The following is a 23,120-nucleotide window of genomic DNA, read 5'->3' on the forward strand; positions in this document are numbered from 1 at the left end:
AGGATGAAAGTCCTGAGCCCGAGCCACTTTCTCCATCTAGGGTGGAACGGATGCTGGTGGGGGGACCTGGAAGCCATTCTCCCAGCGCTGCTGCTGCAGCAGCAAAGTCCCGTGTTGGCATCCTGGCGAGGGTTCCCAGGGCGTGCTGGGGGGCGGAACTGTCAGTAGGCAGCTTCCCGACCCCTTTCGGCCCAGTACGCCGACAGAGAGAACAGCATTGCTGCGCCAGTTTTTTGCTGGAGCAGCCTCTATGTTTTCAAAATAAAAAACCCACAAAAGGCTTTTTAAAGCCTTTCAGCAGCCAGGGAACGGCTTTGGAGGCACCTCGGCCATGCCATCCCCAGCAGCCAAAGGCTCAGGAATGGGCTGCCCAACACATACCTGTACATTGCTACCGTTGATGTGCATGCGGCGGATCATGCTGCCTTGGGTGGTAACATCTGTCCAGTAGATCATTTGTTCCCGGCAGTCGAAGTCCAAAGCCACGGCATTGTTCAGCCCCTAAACTCCCCAAAGGAGAAAGGCAAATGTTGTTCTGAGCATACGTCAGGATAATGCTATCAACAGCACTGTTGCAGTCAGGATTAGGCTCTGCTCAATATATGTGGCAGGACTCTGCACTCAAGATGCTGTTTCAAGCAAACTGTGAAACGGAGCTTCCCACACTCCTGACAGCTGAAACATGCTATCCTGAATAGAGAGGTGAGGCACAACTTATTCTGCCGCTTGTAAACATTTACTTTCAGAGCGCATACGATGAAGAATTGAACACATGAACACATAAAGCTGCCATATACTGAATCAGACCTTTCGTCCATCAAAGTCAGTATTGTCTCCTCAGACCAGCAGCGGCTCTCCAGGGTCTCAGGCAGAGGTCTTTCACATCACAGATGTCTTTCACAGATGGATGGCCATCTGTTGGGAGTGCTTTCATTGTGGGATCCTGCATGGCAGGGGGTTGGACTGGATGGCCCTTGTAGTCTCTTCCAACCTTGTGTGATTTTGTGGTTTTGTGATCACCTACCTGCCTAGTCCCTTTAACTGGAAATGCCAGGGATTGAACCTGGGACCTTCCGCACGCCCAGCAGATGCTCTACAAACTGAGCCACAGCCCCTCCCTTAGAAGGATACATGAAGCTGCCTTATACTGAATCAGACCCTTGGTCCATCAAAGTCAGTATTGTCTACTTAGACCAGCAGCGGCTCTCCAGGGTCTCAGGCAGGGGTCTTTCCCATCCCCTACTTGCCTGGTCCCTTTAACTGGAGATGGCGGGGATTGAACCTGGGACCTTCTGCATGCCAAGCAGATGCTCTGCCACTGAGCCACGCCCCCCCCTTTAATCTGCCCTTTCTTTTTCTGAACGAGCCACTGTACTGGGAATACCACTCGATTAGAAGGAGGTATGCCTAGATCAGTGACATGCAGGGACACACTGGGCAGCTTCCCTTTGAGAACAGGCAATGCTTCTGCATCTCTATATTAGAAAATGGTCCAATAAGGTGCAGCAGAATTACTGATTGGCAGGAAGCAGAACCAGAAAGCTGCTAATAATGCAGGTGGTGCTCTGCACTGAAGTAAACCGTTTTCAAGATACACCACTCCCTCATTCAGTAGGCATACCTTGACAGGGCTTAACCTACGCTGTGGAATGCAGACGATGGGCACCATCATCGCCCCATCTGTTCCCAAAGCACTGTTGCTCATTTGGGACATGCAAGATGAGGCTGCCTGTACTAAGGGTTTCTCCACATTATCATTTCTCTCGCTTCTAAGTTCCCTGTTCTTTGAGGGTGGGTTTTTTTTTTTGCTCCCTCTAGTGGTTGATTCGATATCACATAGGTTTACGTCGGGCATAAAAACCTGCAGTTTAAATCTGCAGGGAGATACGCTGGACTTTAAACCTGTGTGATATGGAATTGACCACAAGAGGATGCGGAACTGAATGCCCCCCCCCCAAAAAAAAATAACAGGAACTTAGAAGCGAGGAAACAGAGAATGCGGAAAAGCCCTAAGTCAGACCACTGGTCAATCTAGCCCAGAGTTCTGTTCTAGCAGCAGCTCTCCAGTGTCTCAGACAGGGAGCAGTCTCTCCCAACATGTGAAATCCTTTAAAAAAAAACACTATTTATTTATTTACCTGCTCTGAGCCCGGCTTGCCAGGAATGAGGGTGGGATATAAATCCAATAAATAAATAAATAACAATATGTATAAATAACAATAACATTAATACTTTATATGAAAAATATGAACAGTTATGTGACTATGAACGAGAAAACTAGTAATAGCAATAACCATAATAGGCATACTTGGATCAGTGAGCATTTATGCAACAGTATAACATAGGATTTGGGTGTTCGGTGAAGTATTTAAGATACTATAAATTTGACTGCTTAATAAACTAGGATGGAGCTGCATTTCAAGGGCCTTTTGTATATTTGTTGAGTGGATTTTTCAAAAAATTCAAAAAAAGGTGGCCACCTATTTGTGAGGCTACTTGCATAAAATTGATTTTCAATAGTTTTGAGTCGAGAGGAAATGTGTCCAAGATCACCCCCAGAATCTTCTCCCTGCCCTCCGCATTCCCTGTTTCAGGGAGTAAAAACACCAACCCCCAGAATCTGCTCCCTGCCCTCCCTGTCACCTGTTTCAGCAACGTGTAGTTGGAACCATCCAGGCTAAGCTTCCTCAGGTAGTACCGATTGGCAAAGATCAGGAAGGGCTCGTCCTCTGTAAAAAGAAGAGGATTGGGAGTCAGGTGGCCACTGGCCATTACAGGGATGGCTCTCAAATCCAGAGGTACCCATAGTATAGCTCTGCCTGCAGAGAAAACAGGAGAGGTAATCCAGTCTGGGTTCCTTCTTCCACTGACAGAGAAGGGTCAAACAACATGAAACACATGGAGCTGTGTTATACTGAATCAGGCTACCAGTCCATCGAGGTCAGTATTTTCTACTCAGACTGACAGCGGTTCTCCAGGGTCTCATTCAGAGGTCTTTCATATCACCTAGTATCTGGTCCTTTCTTAAGTGGAGATGCTGGGGATTGAGCCTGGGACCTTCTGCATGATGAACAGACGCTCAACCACTGAGCCACAGCCCCTCTCCCTTGATAACACTGTCTGCTCAGACTGGAGGCAGCTGTCCAGGGTCTTAGGCTGAGGTCTTTCACATCACCAACTGCTCGCTCCTTTTAGCTGGAGATGCCGGGGGTTGAACCTGGGACCTTCTGCATGTCGAACGGAGGCTCGCCTGCTGAGCCACAGCCCCTTCAACTTTTCATTCAAGAATCTGACTACTAGATAAATCCCACAAGCCTAAAACTCCCAGTCAAGGAATGAAGGGAGCCTTCTGTTTGAAGCTGGTCTCCGGGATGCCGGTAGCCCCTCACCTGTGACGGCCTTGCAACTGGTGGGGTCGTCTGGCTTCACCATATAGCCGTCCACGCAGAGACACTTGAAGCTCCCCAGGGTGTTGTAGCATAACTGGGTGCAGGGGTAGGTGGTTGTGCACTCATCAACGTCGATGCAAGTCTTCCCATCATCCTTCAGCCGGAACCCGGGGCGACATCTGCACTGCAGGGGGCAGCAGAAAGTCACTACAGGTAATATGGGCAGTGCCCCGGGATGCGGAAGGGGGCTCGTCCGTTTTATTACACGTGCAAACGCACATACAAGCAGAGGGGTTTGTGTGCTTCTAGAGCCAGCGTGGTGTAGTGGTTAAGAGCGGTGGTTTGGAGCGGTGGACTCTAATCTGGAGAGCTGGGTTTGATTCCCCACTCCTCCACATGAGTGGGGGAGGCTTATCTGGTGAACTGGATTTGTTTCCCCACTCCTACACACGAAGCCAGCTGGGTGATCTTGGGCCAGTCACACACTATCAGCCCCACCCACTTCACAGGGTGTCGGTTGTGGGGAGGGGAAGGCGACTGCAAGCCGGTTTGAGTCTCCCTCAAGTGGTAGAGAAAAGTCGGCATATAAAAACCAACTCTTCTTCTTCTTCTTGCAGTGCACGCATCCAGTGGCTTTATGCTCTAATCTGACATAACATTATCTTCCACCCGCAGATTTATTTTTAAAATACAATTTTTGGGATAAAATGGGATGTTCATAGGGTTGTCAGGTCCCCTCTCCAGCGGGAGGTTTTTGGGGCAGAGGTGAAGCAGCTTGTGCACATGCACGGCCATGATCGCATCACTTCTGGTTTACACTGGGAGTAAACGCATTGCAAGGGGCCTTTTACCACTCAAATTCCCAGTTTGAGTGGTAAAAGGGCCCCTTGTGATACGTTTACACCCGGAAGCGCCGCATCGCAAGGGGCCTTTTACCACTCAAACTGGGAGTTTGAGTGGTAAAAGGCCCGCTGCGATGCGGTGCTTCCGGGTGTAAACCGGAAGTGACGTGGTGCGGCGTGCAGGAACGCGTGCACGCTTGCCGCTGACACTCAGCTGGTCGACGGGCAGCTCGGTGGATTGGCGGGGTTTTGGCCGCCACCGCCGGGCACTTGGCAACCGTAGATGTTCACTACTCATTACACATTTAAGACTCTAGTTTGGCATCTGGGAGGGGATCCTTTTTCTCCTTCCTCCTATGGCAGACAAACCCGGCAAGGTCCCCCGGTTGGTCTTGGACCACTGGAGGGTGCCCAAAGCAGGAAGAAGCCATTTATTCGTTAATCAGAAGTCCACTGTGAAAGGAAAGGGGGGGAAGCATCACCTCTAAATGCTCAGCACTCTTGGGGGGTTAAGAAGCTGCAGCCCTTCCAGTTGCTATAGTATGTGCAACTATACGCTCTGGCTGGCAATGCCATACGAAGGGCACATGCCTGCAAACGCAAGCTTCAACTCTGATGCAAATGGCACCTCCAGAGTGACACACAGATGCTCAGGATAACTTCCCATACTCTTGGCTGGGTGCTGGTGTACAACCTGGGAAAGGGCATGTTTTTCTGCCCTTGATATGCCCCAAACATATAAAATGTCCTTCTATTGAGTCAGATCATTCATTGGTCCACCTAGACCAGCGGCAGCTCTCCTTAGTTTCGTGCAAGGGCTTTCCCAATATCCTGCATAGTGACATACTTGGACCAAACAGGTCTCCATACATGCATTTGCATTCTCTATAAAAGCACTTGCAGGCTTTATTCTCAGCATGCAGTGGGTCAATCTGATAACTTGACTTTATTACACTGGTGCTGCATACGTCATAATGTTAAGTTACTGATGATATCAGAATTTCCAGTTTTGTTATTATGAGTGCATGGGAAAGGTGCCATAGAAAAGTCCAAATAAATAACAGCAAACCCCTCACAGCCCCGAGCTCTCTGGCTCAGCTGGATTAATTTATTTCATTTATAACCTGTCTCTCTCCCCAATGGGAGCCAAAGCCGCTTACGACATTACTCTCCCCTCCTCCATTTTATCCTTTTAAGGTGGGTTAGGCCAAGAGAGTGTGACTGGGCCCAAGGTCGCCCGACAAGCTTCAATGGCAGAAAGGGAAATTCAAACAGGGGTCACCCAGATTCTAGTGTGACACTCTAACCAATAGGCCACACTGGATCAGGATAAGAAAGAGGATAAGCCCTCCCCACTTGAGGAGAAACTACCAGACCCAACTTGATGGCTGGATAAGCCCCCCACTTGAGGAGAAACATTATGCTTGGATAAGCCCCCCACTTGAGGAGAAACTACCAGGCCCAATTTGATGGCTGGATAAGCCCCCCACTTGAGGAGAAACATTATGCTTGGATAAGGCCCCCGCTTGAGGAGAAACTATTCAGCCCAACTTGATAGCTGGATAAGCCCCCAGCTCGACAAGAAACCACCAGGCCCAACCTTGTAGCCGGAGAAGACCCCCTTCCCCAGTTGTGGGAAGAAACTACCAAGCCCAACCTTGTAGCCAATTTTGAGGTCCTCGCACTCCTGGGAGCAGCCACTGAGCTTCTTGTTGAGGCACTCATTGATGAAGCAGTTGAGCTCGTCGGAGCCGTCTGCGCAGTCGTTGTTGTTGTCGCAGAGCAGGTGTTCGGAGATGCAGTTCCCATTGTGGCACAGGAAAGAGGTGCTGTTGCACTTGCTCTCTGCAATGGCAAGGAAAGAGTCACGCCAAAGGCAGGGTTGCCGACCTTCAGGTACTAGTTGGAGATCACGGAGAAAATGGCCGCTCTGGCAATTGGACTCTATGGCATTGAAGTCCCTCCCCTTCCCAAACCCCGCCCTCCTCAGGCTGCGCCCCTATGCTACAGATATACCGGGAAGGAGCTCAGGACAGGGACATTTTTGGCTCACACGCTCCCCAACTACTCTGTACGTGGCTGGCCTGCAGCACAATTTTAATGACATTTATACAGAATTAAATCCAATTGAGCTTAATGGGATTTACTCCTGTATTAAATGCATTTACAGTTGCAGCTCTAAACCCCTCCCTAGCTCCCTCCACCAGCACAATGTAGATGACAACTGAATACAGTACAAATTGCCAGTCTGCACAACTTTAAGAATATAAGAACATAAGAAAGGCCCTGCTGGATCAGACCAAGGCCCATCAAGTCCAGCAGTCAGTTCACACAGTGGCCAACCAGGTGCCTCTAGGAAGCCCACAAGCAAGACGACTGAAGCACCGTCCTGCCTGTGTTCCACGGCACCCAAAATAATAGGCATGCTCCTCTGATACTAGAGAGAATAGGTATGCAGCATGACTAGTATCCATTCTAACTAATAGCCATGAATACCCCTCTCCTCCATGAATATGTCCACTCCCCTCTTAAAGCCTTCCAAGCTGGCAGCCATCACCACATCCTGGGGAAGGGAGTTCCACAATTTAACTATGTGTTGTGTGAAAAAATACTTCCTTTTATCTGTTTTGAATCTCTCACCCTCCAGCTTTAACAGATGACCTCGTGTTCTAGTATTACGGGAGAGGGAGAAAAACTTCTCCCTGTCCACTCTCTTCAAACCATGCATACTTTTATTGACCTCTATCATGTCTCCCCTTAGCCGCCTTCTTTCCAAGCTAAACAGCCCTAAGCGTCCTAACCGCTCCCCATAGGACAGTTGCTCTAGTCCCCTAATCATTTTGGTTGCTCTTTTCTGCACCTTCTCAAGCTCTGTAAAATCCATTTTTAGGTGTGGTGACCAGAAGGTGTGGTGACCAGAAATAAATAAATAAAATTTATAAAATAAAATAAGACGGACCTCTCTCCGTCTCTTGCCATGAAAACCCTACCGGGTTGCCGTAAGTCAGCTGTGGCTGGATGGCACTTTACACATACAATCTGCCTTGAGTCTCACTGAAGGAAGATGTACTATCAAAGGTTTTCCATCCAGCCACAGCTGACTTATGGCAACCCGGTAGGGTTTTCATGGCAAGAGACGGACAGAGGTGCTTTGCCATTGCCTGCTCTGCATAACAACCCTGGACTTCCTTGGAAGTCTTCCATCCAAGGGGCTGCCTTTAAGCAGCCTCCTAACCCCTTTCAGCCCCCCAAAGCACCATTTTGCAGGCAGGAAGATACGTCTGCAAAATCATGGCACAGCCCTGTGGGTGTCTGTGGGGTTTTTGAAATAAAATCTTTTTAAATTTTAAATTGTTTTTTTCCCCCTCTGGAGGCCGCCACGGAACCACCACCACCACCCCACTCAGGAAAAGGGCTTGTTTTCCATGTGCGACACAAGTGAGTGTACGAGCTCACCAGTTTCTCACCCGTTGCGGCACCTACCTGTGCTGGAGCAGCGAGGATTCTTGGGCGCCTCGTCGGAGTGGTCGTGGCAGTCAAACTCGCCGTCGCACTCCCACTGCTTGTGGCTCAGGCAGCGGCCGTTGTCACAGCGGAACTCATTGGGGCCGCACGTGGGGTACTCTGAGGGGAAGGAGGGAAGGTCGGAGAGGAGGAGAGGTCAGGCCATGCTGGGACAGACAGCAGAAGGAAAGAAGAGGGGGTGCCAGATGACAGAACTAAGAAAAGAGGAGATCTGGAACGTCTTTTCAAACTGAGGGTTCTCCTTTAGAGGAAAATGAGTCGATTTTACAAAGGGATAGTAAAAAAAATTATTATTATTTTGCATGCTGTTCCATAAAACGACTTAAAAAAACCCACAAGATAACATGCAAAATTGTCTTTGTTGTCCCTTACTGAAATTGCAGTGAATGTCAGTGATATTCACGCAGTGTTTTCCGGAAATATTTCTACCCCATTAAAGTGGTACATTTCCAATTTGAACATCTGAACTTGTTATGGAACCCTCACAGGCCCGAAGCGACCCAGGGACCCCCCCCACCACAAGTGTACAGGACTGCAGCTGGTGGGCATAGGATGGCACAGGGCTATGTAGCCAGAGACAACAGAGTCCTCCTGGCATCCATCTTGGTTGTGCAAGGCTGAAGCAGGCTGACAGGGCTGAAACTAGCTAAGATGTGTCATACCCTCCCCTGAAAGGAATGTGGCAGCTGCTCCGTGAAGACGAAAGAAGACCAAGATAAGCAGTTTACATTTCTATACCCTTCCTCCAGTTGACTGCACACACCCAGCCAAATCCCTTCAGTCCAGTCAGATGTACCCTTAATTCCATCCTGTCTCCAGCCATACCCCTCAATGACCCGCTTAGTGGACCCCATCTTAATCTCCAAGTCTATCACTCAGTGCTCAAGACACTTATCCCAAGTGTCCAGCCATCATTTTATGATGTTCTTATTCTTTGTACCCGATTAACCCTATCACCAGCAATCAAGCCTTTTGTCACTGCAAGTCATAGACTCCAGCTACATTTCGGGGTATAAGTATAGTCTCACTGGCCGCAGTAAAATTGCTACCACTTCCTGGATCCAAAGTGTGAGCCACGATACTCGTGTGTATCGTTTTCCTTGCTAAGTATTGCTGGCCAGTAGTAGCTTCTTTTGCCACTGCCATTCTGGACCTCGCTCTTCAGGAAGGTAACTATAAACCTGCTTGGGAATCTTAAACCTTTACTTTCTCTGTGTGTCAGCTCTATCTAGTCTCCAGCTAATTTCCCCCAATAAACAGAGACCCCCCTGTGCTTGGAGCGGGGAATCTTAAACCTTTACTTTCTGTGTCTGTTGGGAATTGTTTGTGTGTGTGTGTGTGCGTTTTAACCTATTTGATCACCTTTTAATAAAATCCTTAAAATTCATGAGCCTCCTCATTATTGGGTTGCTTTCCATTGGTTCACTCACCTGGAGCTGAACTGGTTAAAGGACCCCCACGCTAGCCTCTTGCATAGCTCGCTCTATCTATCTATCTATCTGTCTGTCTGTCTGTCCGTCCGTCCGTCCGTCCGTCCGTCCATCCATCCATCCATCCATCCATCCATTCCTAATTTCCCCCAATAAACAGAGACCCCCCCTGTGCTTGGCATAATGAAGTAGGGAACATTCGTTACATGGCACCCCCTCGAAGGCCAAGCTTCAACTCTAGGTCTGCACTCACCACATTCCAGAGACTCGTCTGAATTATCGCCACAGTCGTTATCGTGGTCACAAACAAAATGTTTGGGGATGCACTGCCGGTTGTTGCACATGAATTCCCGTTCGTCGCACGTGTTGTTGTACACTGAAATCAGACAGCCACAGCTGTAGTTATCTCTCCTTTCGACAACTCAGATACTTTCAAGAGCGTTACACGAATTCTTTAGATTTAAAGCATCCAACATGAACTCTTCTCAACCTTGACATTACCATCCATTCTTTAGCACAGAAGGAAATTGTGGGGGGATATGTACGGCTGCTTCTTTGCTCCATGTGCTACTTTTTGCAACTGCCCCACAGCAAGATTAAACATAAACTTTGTTTCCTGCAAAATAGACCGTGGACTTCATACCAATGGGAACAGGATGTCTCAGAGGCATGTTTTGGGCTGACATTCAGGGGTTTCAAAATAGTTAGGAGACTACTATGCCACTTCAGCCCTGACCTGGATAGCCCAGCTAGCCTGATCTTGTCAGATCTCGGAAGCTAAGCAGGGTCAGCCCTGGTTAGTATTTGGATGGGAGACCTCCAAGGAACACCAGGGGTATGATGAGGAGGCAGGCAATAGCAAACTACCTCTGAATGTCTCTTGCCTTGAAACTACAGCAGGGCTGTCAAACATAAAGCCCGCGGGCCGGATCTGGCCCCTTGAAAGCTCTTATATGGCCCATGAGCCAGCCAAGGCACAGCCTGGCCTGACAAAGTGACATTTATGTTATATCCGGCCCTCGTAACAACTGAGTTCAACACCCTTGCCCTGTGGGATCGCCATAAGTTAGGTGTGACTTGATAGCAAAAAAAAAAAAAAAAAAAGCCACTTCAAATATTTTGAAACATGCTGTATGTTCACTTCTTGGCACCTTATGCTGTCTGATCACGCTGCTCTATCCTGATATCGGTCTGGATTCTCAGCAAGAAAGGTGGACTATAAATAAAGTGAATGAAATAAAATAGGAGAAATAAAATGTTGAAAGGCAGCCCAGTGTTTCTACAGGAGACAAATCTGTAGGTCGCCCAGAGCAGCTATGGGGTACCAAAACATTTCTACAGTTCTTGCAACTACATCGTCTGCAGAAAGTTTAGAAACAAACAAGGTTCAACGCGCTGACATTTCTGCAGAATGGCACAATTCAATTCAGGAAGTTATTTAGGACAAGATTAAGGCAAACGTTCACACCTCACGACCCACCCAGCTCAGCGCAGCCTACGCGTGACGTATTACCACCTAGGACTGCAGAAATAGGGTGGTTGCAAACACATGACAGACATTCATATAGGTCTAGCAGGCAGTGTTTGACTGGGGGAATTACAAGTTGTGTAGGCCTGCATTAAAGTGCATACCAAGTGCATACCATGGTTTAATGTGCCAAAATCCATGGGGGGAGGGGAATCTTATTTCCCCAAGGAGATTCATCTGACCCTTCTCTTGCCATCTTCCTTCAGTGGGTGAAGACATTCTTGTTTCATTTGGCATGCCCTCAATGATCGCTAATGCCTGACCAATGTTTTACTGGTTTTTTACATCTTTGTACATATTTTAGTACTGGTTTTAATTAGAATCATAGAATCATAGAGTTGGAAGGGGCCATACAGGCCATCTAGTTCAACCCCTTGCTTAATGCAGGATCAGCCTAGAGCTGGCAGTCTTTAAGCAGCGGCTGGACAAACACTTGTCAGGGATGCTCTAGGCTGATTGGGGAAGGAAATTTAGATCCCAAAACAAACCACAAACCACTCGGTGGAGGTATGTAAAAGAACGCTCTCAATGCTGTGCCCTGACTTAATTTGATGCCCCCCTCCGCCCCCCACAGTGGATTCAAGTGGCGGACCCAATCACAGACCTCCCCACCATGGTGTCTTGTGGGTCCCTCAAAATAACCCTGTGAAATAAGTTGGCGGGAGGCTGTCCAACAGCCCAGTAGGGGATCGCCATTACAGCCCCAGTGCTGGCAAGAAGAAAACTCACAGCAGCCGGCAGCCAGGCTTTCATCTGACCCGTCGGCGCAATCTTTGTCCCCGTCACAGAGCCAGCGTTCTGGCACGCACACGTAGGTGTTTGGGCACTGGAAGGAACCTGTGGCACAGGTGGTGAGACCTGGGGAAGAAAAAGACACCAGTCAAAAAGGGCGGCTAGAGAGAGTGGTGGCTGGTCACCCCGAAAGAGAGAGCAAGTTTGTTTTGGGATGAAAGATTAGTTCCTGCTTCCTGCACTGCCACCTCCTTGTTCCCAAGACATCATCATGATCCTTGCTTTTCTAGAGCTGCTGTCAGAACTCAAAACCTTTTATAGGCTAAAAGGCAGAGTAGAAATTATTTCAGTAAATACACCAACTCCACAAATTCTGAATCCTGGCCCCTCTTTGTTCTAACCCATAACCCTTTATACAGCCAAACCCAGTTCCTTTGTAGAACTGTAGGATGTAGTGACAGAAATGAATCCACAGGAGTACACCTGCATTCAATCAGTGAGCTACAGATTTAAGGTAACAAAGAGAGGCGTTAGGGATAGATCCCTCTCGCCGCTGACGGAAGGAAGTCAAAGCACGCCTCTGTAGAACAACAAGGTCTGTATGCTATTTAAAAATATATATTTTAAGATTTAACTTATTAATTGTATAACTTCAGAATACAAATTTTATAATAAGAACATAAGAAAAGCCCTGCTGGATCAGTCAAAGGCCCATCAAGTGCAGCAGTCTGTTCACACAGTGGCCAACCAGGTTCCTCTGGTTGATGATGCACTGTATTTGTTATTAGATACCACAATTTGTGGAACTACTTTCTGACTGGAAATGAAACGGCGTTTTTCAGCTAATGCTGCATTTGTGATATTATGATCCATTTTTATGAATTTAATGCGACTGAAGAAGCTATTCTTTGAAATAGGTCTAAGGGATCTTTCCCTATCTCGCAATTGTTCATTTTTCATATTTTGCTTTTTGGATCACACTCCCAAGCCGCATTCTACATTTACGACATCGGGAGCCCCGCCCCTTTAAATCTTGGAAGCTGCGGCAGCAAAGAGGGAACAATATATCGCATCTTCAGATGGGACTATCCTATGATATATCTATGGACATTGGATTGAACTGTCATTGTAAATATGCCAAGTAGAGTCCCAATTTCTATGTTCCAGTCTTATGCACATAAGAATGTACTGATCATATTATAGATGTATCTTGTTATAGTTTAATAGTTGTGATAGGTTATAGATAGTTTAGTAGCAGTATAGTTTATTTTTAGAGTGGTATTTTGGCTTCGCCCTGACCTGGATGGCCCAGGCTAGCCTGATCTCGTCAGATCTCAGAAGCTAAGCAGGGTCAGCCCTGGTTAGTATTTGGATGGGAGACCACCAAGGAACACCAGGGTTGCTGTGCAGAGGAAGGCACTGGAAAACCACCCCTGTTAGTCTCCTGCCATGAAAACCCCAAAAAAGGTCGCCATAAGTCGGCTGCAACTTGAAGACACTTTACACACACATTTTGGCTTCACAATATATTGGTTTAGCATCCAATACCTTGTGTGATTTATTTATATGACCTGGGGTCATAGTGCTGTTCTCTTCAGCTATACTTGCTTACACAGCACGGTCGCATTTTGTGTGGATTTTTGCAAATTTCAGGTGGTGGCTGGATATCTCCCGCTATTACCACTGATCTCCAGGCGATAGAAATCAGTTCCCCTGGAGAAAATGGCCGCTCTGGCAATTGGACTCAATGGCACTGAAGTCCCTCCCCTCCCCAAACCCCGCCCTCCTCAGGCTCCACGAAGAAGAAGAAGAAGAAGAAGAAGAAGAAGAAGAAGAAGAAGAGGAGGAGGAGGAGGAGGAGGAGGAGGAGGAGGTTTTTATATGCCGACTTCCTCTACCACTTAAGGAAGAATCAAACCGGCTTACAATCACCTTCCCATCCCCTCCCCAAAACAGACACCCTGTGAGGTGGGTGGGGCTGAGAGAGCCCTATCAGAGCTGTGACTAGCCCAAGGTCACCCAGCTAGCTTCGTGTGTAGGAGGGGGGAAACAAATCCAGTTCACCAGATTAGCCTCCGCCGCTCATGTGGAGGAGTGGGGAATCAAGCCCAGTTCTCCAGATCTGAGTCCATCGCTCCAAACCACCGCTCTTAACCACCACACCACGCTGGCTCACCCACAATCTCCAGGTATTTTCCAACCCAGAGCTGGCATCCCTAGCATTATGGCATGTCATGCCTTCGACAGTTTTTACTGCCTTCGACAATTTTTTTGTTTTTGTCGTCTTCCAGTTCTGTGATTCTAGTCCTACCGCGTTGTTAATTGGAGGGCTTTGCTGTCTGGCCTTTAAAAAAAATTGTAATCTGCCTCGAGCCTTAGTGAGAACGGCGGACTACAAATGAAGTAAATAAAAATAAAATAATCGGCAATAGGAGTTTCAGTACCCTTCTGTTTTATGTGTTCAAACGTGCATGCTGTTCTGCCCCAGGCCCTACATAAACCCCCCAGGTTTGTTCTCCACCTCCTTCCCCAAGACTTACTGCAACGGTGGTCTTCGTCCGAGCCATCCCCGCAGTCGTCTGCGCCATCGCACACCCACAACTTGGAGATGCAGCGGTGGTTGTTGCATTCAAACTTCACCGGGAAGCAGAACTTATCTTGAGAGAAGAAATTAACCGAGTGTCACTGCTGAATGATAAAACGAAACGTCTGCCCTCTGCCCCAACGAAACAAAACAACCCAATCGCAAAAGCATTCAAAGGAAAGAGTCCAAGAAGCAAAAAAACAAAACAAAAAAAGGAGGAGGAGGAAGAAGAACATTTGAAGAGTTAGGCCATTTATGCTTGGTAATTAGCAGCGTGTTCCAGGCTGAAGTGCCCCGCGTATTTTTTTTTTGAGTTTTTCATGCTGAACCGTCATTCAGGAAGTGACTGCGAAGCCGGCGCACACCTGTTTTGCATTTCTTAACAGCCCCTTTAACGTGACCTTTTGTGTTTGCTCCGCTCCTGCCTCGAAGAATCCCCTCAAGGAAGCATGCAAAATCACAGCCACGTGTTAGCTACACAAACGGCGCTTGCTAATGGCTATGGAAATAAAGGAGATGGGGAGTGTGTGTAGGGGTGGAATTTCTCCTCTTGCATCGGGACCGTGAACAGGCATTTTAAAGGACGGGTTTAAAAAAAGAGCTTCGAGTGAGCATCAAAACGGACCCTGCGTAAACGGCCTTAACGAGTGGACGCGATCAGCCCTGGTGGGCCAAGGGGTGCAGGCACAGCACTTACTGCAGTGTGTCTCATCCTCGCCGTTTTCACAGTCGTTCTCCTTATCACACGTCCAGGTCATGGGGATGCACCTGCCACTCGGGCAGGTAAAGTAGTTGGCAGGGCACTTTGACTTTCTCACGACACCTGGGGTGGATATGAAAAAGAAGAAATAGAGAGAGAGAGAGAGAGAGAGAGAGAAAAATTAGCAGGAGTGACAGCCAGCCAGTGTGGTGTAGTGGTTGGGGCAGGCCTGGGGAGGAGAAGAAAAAAGAGCGGAATAAAACCCAACTTAGAAAAAAGAAGCTGGGTACCCAAGGTTGGGTGGGATAAAAATATAGATATAAATAATGAAAATATAATTTATTAGGAGTGCTATGTCAAGATTAAAATTATTTAAAAAACTTGTCTTTTATCGTAAGATCAAATGTTGCTAATACATTTTTTAAAAAATATTTAAAAACTTTAAAACAGCACAATGGCATTTCCTAAGGTTGATATCTATAACCCCATGCCAAATGCGTTTCGGCCTATATGGCCTTCCTCAGCGGTCTATTTGAAACCCACGCACACGTTTACATATATATACATATATATACATATATATACATATATATATACATACACAGACAATATGAAACACACCAGACATGTAATAGGTTGGATAATGGTATGACCAATTACACAAACATTTGGTAAGATTGTCTCAAGTTGTTATGCTGGGCTGTATATGTCTCCCATATAAGATGCGTGCAATTATCAACCTGGTAAGACAGTGGAGAGACCACGCCTCGGATGGTCACATGTCCAGCATCAGGCAACGGGTGCTCTCACCTGGGCAGTTCTGCTCATCTGAGTAGTCTCCGCAGTCATTACTGTCGTCACACACCCAAGAGGGAGCGTAGCACATGGACGTGTGCTCACACTTCAGGAAGGTGGTGCTTTTTACTCCCAGCTTGAAAAAGCTGCTGCAGTCCGTGGCGGCTACACAAAGGGAAGAAATAAATGCATGCGTGGCATGAGATCTACGTGCGCTGCATGAGATCTACAGAAGAGGAATACTGGCGCACTGCAAACACATGCAAGTTTTCAGAATTCAGCTCCCAGCAGGCTCGCCAAATGTTCTTGCCAGGGCTCACTTTTGATATCTGAAGCATTGCTGTTTCCTTTTAGATTAACACCAGAGGGACTTCACTGTCATGCTCAGAAAGATGCATGCACGTGTTTTTTTTGCTGAGCCCCAAAAATAATGTGTGTGTGTTTTTGCTGCCAAGTCACAGCTGACTTATGGCGACCCCGTAGGGTTTTCAAGGCACGAGACGTTCAGAGGTGGTTTGCCATTACCTGCCTCCATGTCACGCCCCTGGTATTCCTTGGCAGTCTCCCATCCAAATACTAGTCGGGGTCAGGGCTGAGAGTGTGTGACTGGCCCAAGGTCACCCAGCAAGTTTCCAGGGCAGAGTGGGGATTCAAACCTGGGTTTCCCAGATCCCAGTCCGACACCTTAACCGCTACACCATGCTGGCTCTCTCCCAAGAATAATGGGCAGGCAATAATTGTCTTTGCAACAGCAGGCAAATTGCTGCCTGGGCGGGTCCCCCCCTTCCCAGTTCTTTCAGGTTATCAGTGCCACGCTTCTGGGACTCCCCCGTATCTATAAGCTGTTGTACAGGGCTCTGCCTGTGGAATGCCCTTATTCCCCTTCCTTAGGGGGATGGCGCTGCTTGGATATTAACAGAGAAAGGTGAGTGCGTGGGGGGGAATCAATGCAGCATGGAGCCTGCCCAACCCAAAAAGCAACAGACAGACCAGCAGATGCATCCAATTGGTGGTGGAAGGAGCTGTCGAGTCACAGCTGACTTATGGCAACCCCGTAGGGTTTTCAAGGCAAGAGATGTTCAGAGTTGGTTCGCCACTGCCTGCCTCTGTACAGCAACCCAGGACTTCCTCGGCAGTCTCCCACCCAAGTATTAACCTTGGGCTGATCCTGCTTAGCTTCCAAAGTCTGATAAGACTGGGCTAGCCTGAGCCATCCAGGTCAGGATGTATACAATTGAACACACATGAACACATGAAGCTGCCTTATACTTAATCAGACCCTTGGTCCATCAAAGTCAGTGTTGTCCACTCAGACCGGCAGCGGCTCTCCTGGGTTTCAGGCGGAGGTCTTTCATATCACCTACTTGCCTAGTCCCTTTAACTGGAGATGCCAGGGATTGAACCTGGGACCTTCTGCATGCCAAGCAGATGCCCTACCACTGAGCTATGGCCCTTCACAAGACTCTTTTTTCGGTGCTCTAGAGCAGAGGTTCCCAAACTGTGCTCCAAAGAGCACTTGGTGCTCCGCGATGCATCACCTAGTGCTCCGTGAAGAGACTGGAAAGAAAAATACTACTGTCATTCAGCTTGGTAAATTAGTCCTCAGTGACGAATTTGTCTCCTGAAAAGTGCTTCATGACTCAAAAAGTTTGGGAACCTCTGCTCTAGAGTGCCTTGGGAATCACCGCCGTAACCCTGGGGGCTGTTTTTTAGTGCAGCTGTATAACAGGGGGAGCCTCTTTTGCATTTATATCATGCAGCAAAAGTTTTTACTAACACAGCTGCTGCTGCAAAGTTGCAAGCTTTTTCTTTTGCCATCTGCGTTCCCTCCCCACCAGCTCCTGTTCCTACACACAGCTGCCATCACAGAGAGTGTGGTTTAAGCGCTTGTGATGTGCTGTCATGAGGAGGCATGTCAAGAGCTGGTTTGACAGGCTCTGGTGTTGACGGCTTTGTGTGGGTTGGACCCTTGCTCGAGGCTTTGTGTGGGTTGGACCCGGCCAATCAGACTGGGAAGCGCAAAGCACAGGGGCAGGCGAGACCTACATGAAAAACGAAGCCGTCAAGCCCTTTCGCACGGCTAGGCAACACTCACCAACACACATAAACAGTATACTGTGTATGTATGTTGTGCTGTCAAGTCACTTCCGACTCATGGCGACCCTATGAATCAATGTCCTCCAAAATGTCCTATCTTTGACAGCCTAGCTCAGGTCTTGCAAATTGAGGGCTGTGGCTACCTTTATTGAGTCCATCCATCTCTTGTTGGGTCTTCCTCTTTTCCTGGTGCCCTCAACTTTTCCTAGCGTGGCTGTCTTTTCTAATGACTCTTTTCTTCTCATAATGTGACAAAAATATGATAGTTTAGCCATTTTAGCTTCTAAGGTCAGTTCAGTATACTACATATTTCTTATGAAAGTATACTCATTAAACTGTAATACCAAACATGTCCATAAATATTACAACCAGATATAATCATTCCATAGATGACACAAAACCAAATTCCAGTCTCTATAAGAGCAAAGAAGGTATTTCTTGACGGTCCCACGTGATCATCCACTCTTCAGGGAGCCAATATTTGTATAATCCCAAAAAAATCTTATGAAAATCGGACCGGTATTTCCAGAATCACACAGTTTCATATGAGATATACGCACCAAGCTCCTCCACTGAGTTAAACCCTATCAAACTGATTATATAGCAATTTAAGACTTCGAGGTTTTAACCAATTTACTGATGTCCTATCGTTCAAAGATTGTATTTTAATCACTGAGTATAGTATTTAAAAGACTTGGATGGCCCAGGCTAGCCTGATCTCATCATATCTCAGAAGCTAAGCAGGGTCGGCCCTGGTTAGTATTTGGATGGGAGACCACCAAGGAATACCAGGGTTTGCTGTGCAGAGGAAGGCACTGGCAAACCGCCTCTGTTAGTCTCTCGCCATGAAAACCCAAAAAAAGGGGTCGCCATAAGTCGGCTGCAACTTGACGGCACTTTACACACACACACACATATGCCAATAAAGGTTTGATTTGATTTGATATGAGATATACGTCATTAGCCCGATAAACAATTACAATTATAATCGCTCATGAATTGGAGACCATCCTTCTACAGGTCCTGTAGTATACTGTTTATGTACGAGTCGGTTTGTGTCCATTTATGCTTTAATTTGAGTAGGTTTGCTGTGACTGCATAGGTGGTGACTTTTATGGTCTGTTGTAGGCGACACTCACTGCAGTTCATCTCGTCCGACGCATCCTCGCAGTCGATATGTTGGTTGCAGCGGCTTGAGTTGCCGATGCAGGTCCCGTCCCGGCAGCGGAACTCTGTGGCGGCGCAGCTCGTCTCTGGAAGGAACGGACAGCACAGTGAAGCTTAAGATAACTCGGAGGAGTAAAGCAGGAGACAAGACAGCTAAGCGGTGCTTCTAAACAGCGACACAGGTATAGGGTGCCGGATGTGTCGATCTGTCCAGAAGGAAATACCGTATTTTTCCATGTATGACGATGTTTTTTTTCTTTAAAATTTCCCCCCCAAATTGGGGGTCGTCTTATACACGGAAGCCGGCTGTTGCCTCGCCCGTCAGCCTCCCAGTTCCAAGCGCTTAACTGTTACAAGCCACTTCGTCCGAGTTGTCCCCGCAGTCGTCTGCACCGTTGCACAAGAACCGGTTGGCCACGCAGCGCTTGTTGATGCAGTGGAAGTAGCCCTTCTTACACTTGCGGTTGTCTGAAACACAAAGCAAGAAAGGGTGTGCGCGTGTGAGAAAGGATGAGTAGAAAGAAACACGTTTCTAGCGGGGGACACTTGCATGGATCTCACCCACATTCAGGGCCCAAACAACTCAAGGGAAATGACAATCGTGGCCGCAGAGCTGGGGGTCAAAGTAATCTGTGGAGCAGGCTAACAGAGGGAACAGAGGAGGGAAGGCGGGAACCTTACTGCAGTAGGATTGCTTCTCATCTGATTTATCCTTGCACTGGGCCACGCCGTCGCAGGTCCGGCTGAAATCGATGCAGTCTCCGTTCCCGCACTCGAACTCGGTGTGAACGTGACAGGTGGAGTTGGAGGCTAAAAGGAGGGAGAACAGAACCGAGGGTAGGCATGCCAGCTTACATAAAGGCTTCTGATTCACCGGAGAGGATTTCTTTATGTTCACATCCTCACCTAGTCCTCTGATTGTGCCCCATGCTCAGAAGGGGCAAGTGCCAAGCTGGTAGCCATAACGACAGGTGGAAAAACTGTGTTGCTTACATAAGAAAGGCAGTGCTGGATCAGACCAAGGCCCACCAAGCCAGCAGTCTGCTCACGCAGTGGCTAACCAGGTGCCTCTTGGAAGCCCACAAACAAGACAACTGCAGAAGCATTGTCCTGTGTTCCAAAGCACCTAATAGAACAGGCATGCTCCCCTGATACTGGAGAGAATAAGTATGAATCGAGACTAGTTTTTACTAGCAACCATGAATACCCCTCTCCTCCATGAACATGTCCACTCCCCTCTTAAAGCCTTGCAAGTTAGCAGCCATCACCACATCCTGGGGCAGGGAGTTCCACAATTTAACTATGTGTCGTGTGAAGAAATACTTCATTTTATCAGTTTTGAATCTCTCACCATCCAGATGACCCACAGGATTCCACCTGGTCTTACAAAACTACCCACTTGGAACTTCATCCTCTATCTGAACTGTCCGTAGACTGACTTCCTTCTTACCTCTCGGCCTGCCTGCACACAGCCCATATAGGCTGCTCACCTGACATTACTGAGTGGGGGGGTGGATTGTACTCCAATCCCAGCAATCCACTAATCCTTCCTCCAGCATAAGGAGCCTTCCTCTAACGTAAGGGGCTCTTCCATTGGAGGAAGAGCCCCTTAAGTTGGAAGATGGCTCCTTTCGCTGGGTGAAGACTCCTTGGAGGATGGTTGGATCCACTAGAGCAAGGGGTGTCGAACTCAACTGTTACGAGGGCAGGATATGATATAAATGTCACTTGGCCGGGCCATGCCTCACCAGCCCAGATCGAGTGTGTGCATGTGTGTGTGGGGGGGAAGTTCTTCGGCTGGCTCGCGGGCCGGATTAGAAATCTCAAGGGGCCGAATCCGGCCCGCAGGCCTTATATTTGACACCCCTGCACTAGAGTGGCCAAAAACAGCACTGAAACAAATGCTTTGCCAAATTTTCACACAGTTCGGTTTTTGATAGACCAGTAAGGAAAAAATGATCAAAATGTAGAGGCGACGGCTCCCAACTCTGCACACCATAAATGCTCATGCCTTTGTCCAGCACACACATGTTTTGGAGGAGTCCAGTAGCACCTTAAACATTAACAAAATTTCTGGCAGGGTATGAGCTTTCGTGAGTCACTCACTTCTTCAGAAGTGAGCTGTGGCTCACGAAAGCTCATACAAAACCTCATAACCTGCCAGAAATTTTGTTAGTCTTTAAGGTGCTACTGGACCCCTACTCTTTTGTACTGCTAGTGACAGACTAACACAGCTACCCATTGTGATCTATGTTTTGGAGGAACAGACTTCTTCACGTGTCTACTCCATACTCCTACATCTGAGCACATCCTTGCCAGGTGCTCACCTCTGCAGCTAAGATCCTCCTGAAGGGTCCTCTCGCCACGGCAAGAGCAGACCACTTGGCCTTTGGGAGTGGGAAGGCACAAGTCCTGGCAGCCGCCGTTGTTCACCCTGCAGAGAGAAAGTTCGCCTGGGGGGGGGGGGACGTAGAGAGCCAGAGCAGGAGAGGAAAAAGAGGTGCAACAGTTAGTGTTCAGGGACACATGTGGGAACAGCCTGGCCTGAAAACAACAAAGTTGTGTTTCAATCTGGGCAAAACGCACGGGGAGAGCAAGGCGACCTCTAACCGACGGAAAAGGCATGCATAATCAAAAGGAAGCCCCGAAACAGTCGGCGGGGGTGACCATGAGGAAACGTCCCTGCATCAAAGCCTGCATCAAAGTCCTCACATTAGGACAACATCAGGCAAGACCATGGAACTATTCCCACATTGAGGAAGCAGGGCTGAGAGACAGCTGACTTGCCAAGTCCCTCCCCCAAAACAAAACGTTTTCCTTACAGCTACTGGTGTCATTGGCCACAGCGATAATGCCCATGGGTTGTTGGGGGATGTCAATGCGCAGATGCTTCATGTCGGAGCCCATGTATTTGTTGGCACGCTGCACGGCCCGGCGCACCCAATCCGTCCAGAAGATGTAGTCCCCGTAGACAGCCAGCCCAAAGGGGTGTACTGGCTCTGCCTTCAGGATGACCTGTTGGGCATCACCATAATGTTAGCGGGGAACAAACAGCAACTGCTATTGACTGCAGGTCTAACACCAGCTCAAAAATCATTACCTATAACTTTAGATGCAGGGCTATCACTGGAATGTGTACTATCAATGTTATCACTAATCAGATCATGCTACACTCAGGGGTCCCCAATGTGGTGCCTGCCGACTCCTTTCCTGGAGCCTGTGTGTGTTAAGTGCCATCAACTCGCTTCCGACTCATGGCGACTCTATGATCAATGTCCTCCAAAACGTCCTATCCTTAACAGCCTTGCTCAGATCTTGCAAACTGAGGGCTGTGGCTTCCTTTATAGAGTCAATCCATCTCAGTGGGTCTTCCTCTTTTCCTGCTGCCCTCAACTTTTCCTAGCATGATTGTCTTTTCCATTGACTCTTGTCTTCTCATGATGTGACCAAAGTATGACGGACTCAGTTTAGTCATTTTAGCTTCTAGGGTCAGTTCAGGCTTGATTTGATCTAGAACCCACTGATACGTTTACTTGGCAGTACACAGTATCCGTAACACTCTGTAACACCACATTTCAAAGGAATCTACTTTCTTCCTATCAGCTTTCTTCGTTGTCCAACTTTCACACCCATACTTAGTAATTGGGAATACTATGGCATGAATTAACTTGATCTTGGTTGCCAGTGACACATCCTTACACTTAAGAACCTTTTCTAGCTCCTTCATGGTTGCCCTTCCCAGTCTCAATCTCCTGCTTTCTTGGCTGCAGTCTCCCTTTTGGTTGATGATGGAGCCAAGGAATAAAAAGTCTTCAACAATTTCAATTTCTTCATTGTCAACCTTAAAGTTGAGTAATTCTCCTGTAGTCATTACTTGGAGCCTACCAGGTGTTTTTAGAAAGTCAGTGAGGCCACGTGGGGCTCTTGCCCATCACTTCTGGCTGGCCACTAGAGATTGAGTTGGCTGTGCAGATTAAAGTAAGAACATTTCAGCAGCAAGCTTCTGTGTCCCACACTTTGCCATACGCATGGAGATTTCACCCGGGCTGAGTTCAGGGGAGAGGGAAGAATTGAGTTAACAGAGGAACAGGAAGTCCTGGGATTTGTGAGGGCTGGCAGCGAGATAAACTCTAATGGATGGGAAACTTATGCATAACTCCAAGGAATAACCATGACAGACCGGGAGCAAACGTGAGTGAAAGTACCTATGTGTAAATGACCTAAGAGGTGTTCACACCAAAAGATCTCCTTGAGCTCCTATGCAGCAGAGAGAACAAGGAGTTAGAAACTAAACAGGGAGCTCGTCTTGCTGAAGTTAAACTCCAGCCTGT

General features: G+C 47.9%; 1 protein-coding gene across 1 annotated transcript in view; it reads right to left on the reverse strand.

Moving 5' to 3' along the window:
- Window positions 1-23,120, reverse strand: part of LRP1 (LDL receptor related protein 1) — a 400,693-nt gene that overhangs the window by 43,274 nt on the left and 334,299 nt on the right. Inside the window, exons 45-59 of the mRNA XM_056867046.1 lie at window positions 21,612-21,804; window positions 21,117-21,242; window positions 19,471-19,599; window positions 19,138-19,257; window positions 18,762-18,875; window positions 15,541-15,690; window positions 14,728-14,853; window positions 13,987-14,103; window positions 11,444-11,572; window positions 9,440-9,562; window positions 7,715-7,855; window positions 5,889-6,076; window positions 3,390-3,573; window positions 2,644-2,729; window positions 382-501 (exon numbers count right to left, since the gene is read on the reverse strand). Of these exons, the coding sequence (XP_056723024.1) occupies window positions 382-501; window positions 2,644-2,729; window positions 3,390-3,573; window positions 5,889-6,076; window positions 7,715-7,855; window positions 9,440-9,562; window positions 11,444-11,572; window positions 13,987-14,103; window positions 14,728-14,853; window positions 15,541-15,690; window positions 18,762-18,875; window positions 19,138-19,257; window positions 19,471-19,599; window positions 21,117-21,242; window positions 21,612-21,804 (2,046 nt within the window). The remainder of the gene's footprint in view (window positions 1-381; window positions 502-2,643; window positions 2,730-3,389; window positions 3,574-5,888; window positions 6,077-7,714; window positions 7,856-9,439; window positions 9,563-11,443; window positions 11,573-13,986; window positions 14,104-14,727; window positions 14,854-15,540; window positions 15,691-18,761; window positions 18,876-19,137; window positions 19,258-19,470; window positions 19,600-21,116; window positions 21,243-21,611; window positions 21,805-23,120) is intronic.

This window comes from Euleptes europaea, chromosome 1 (assembly GCF_029931775.1).
Source record: "Euleptes europaea isolate rEulEur1 chromosome 1, rEulEur1.hap1, whole genome shotgun sequence".
NCBI lineage: Eukaryota > Metazoa > Chordata > Lepidosauria > Squamata > Sphaerodactylidae > Euleptes > Euleptes europaea.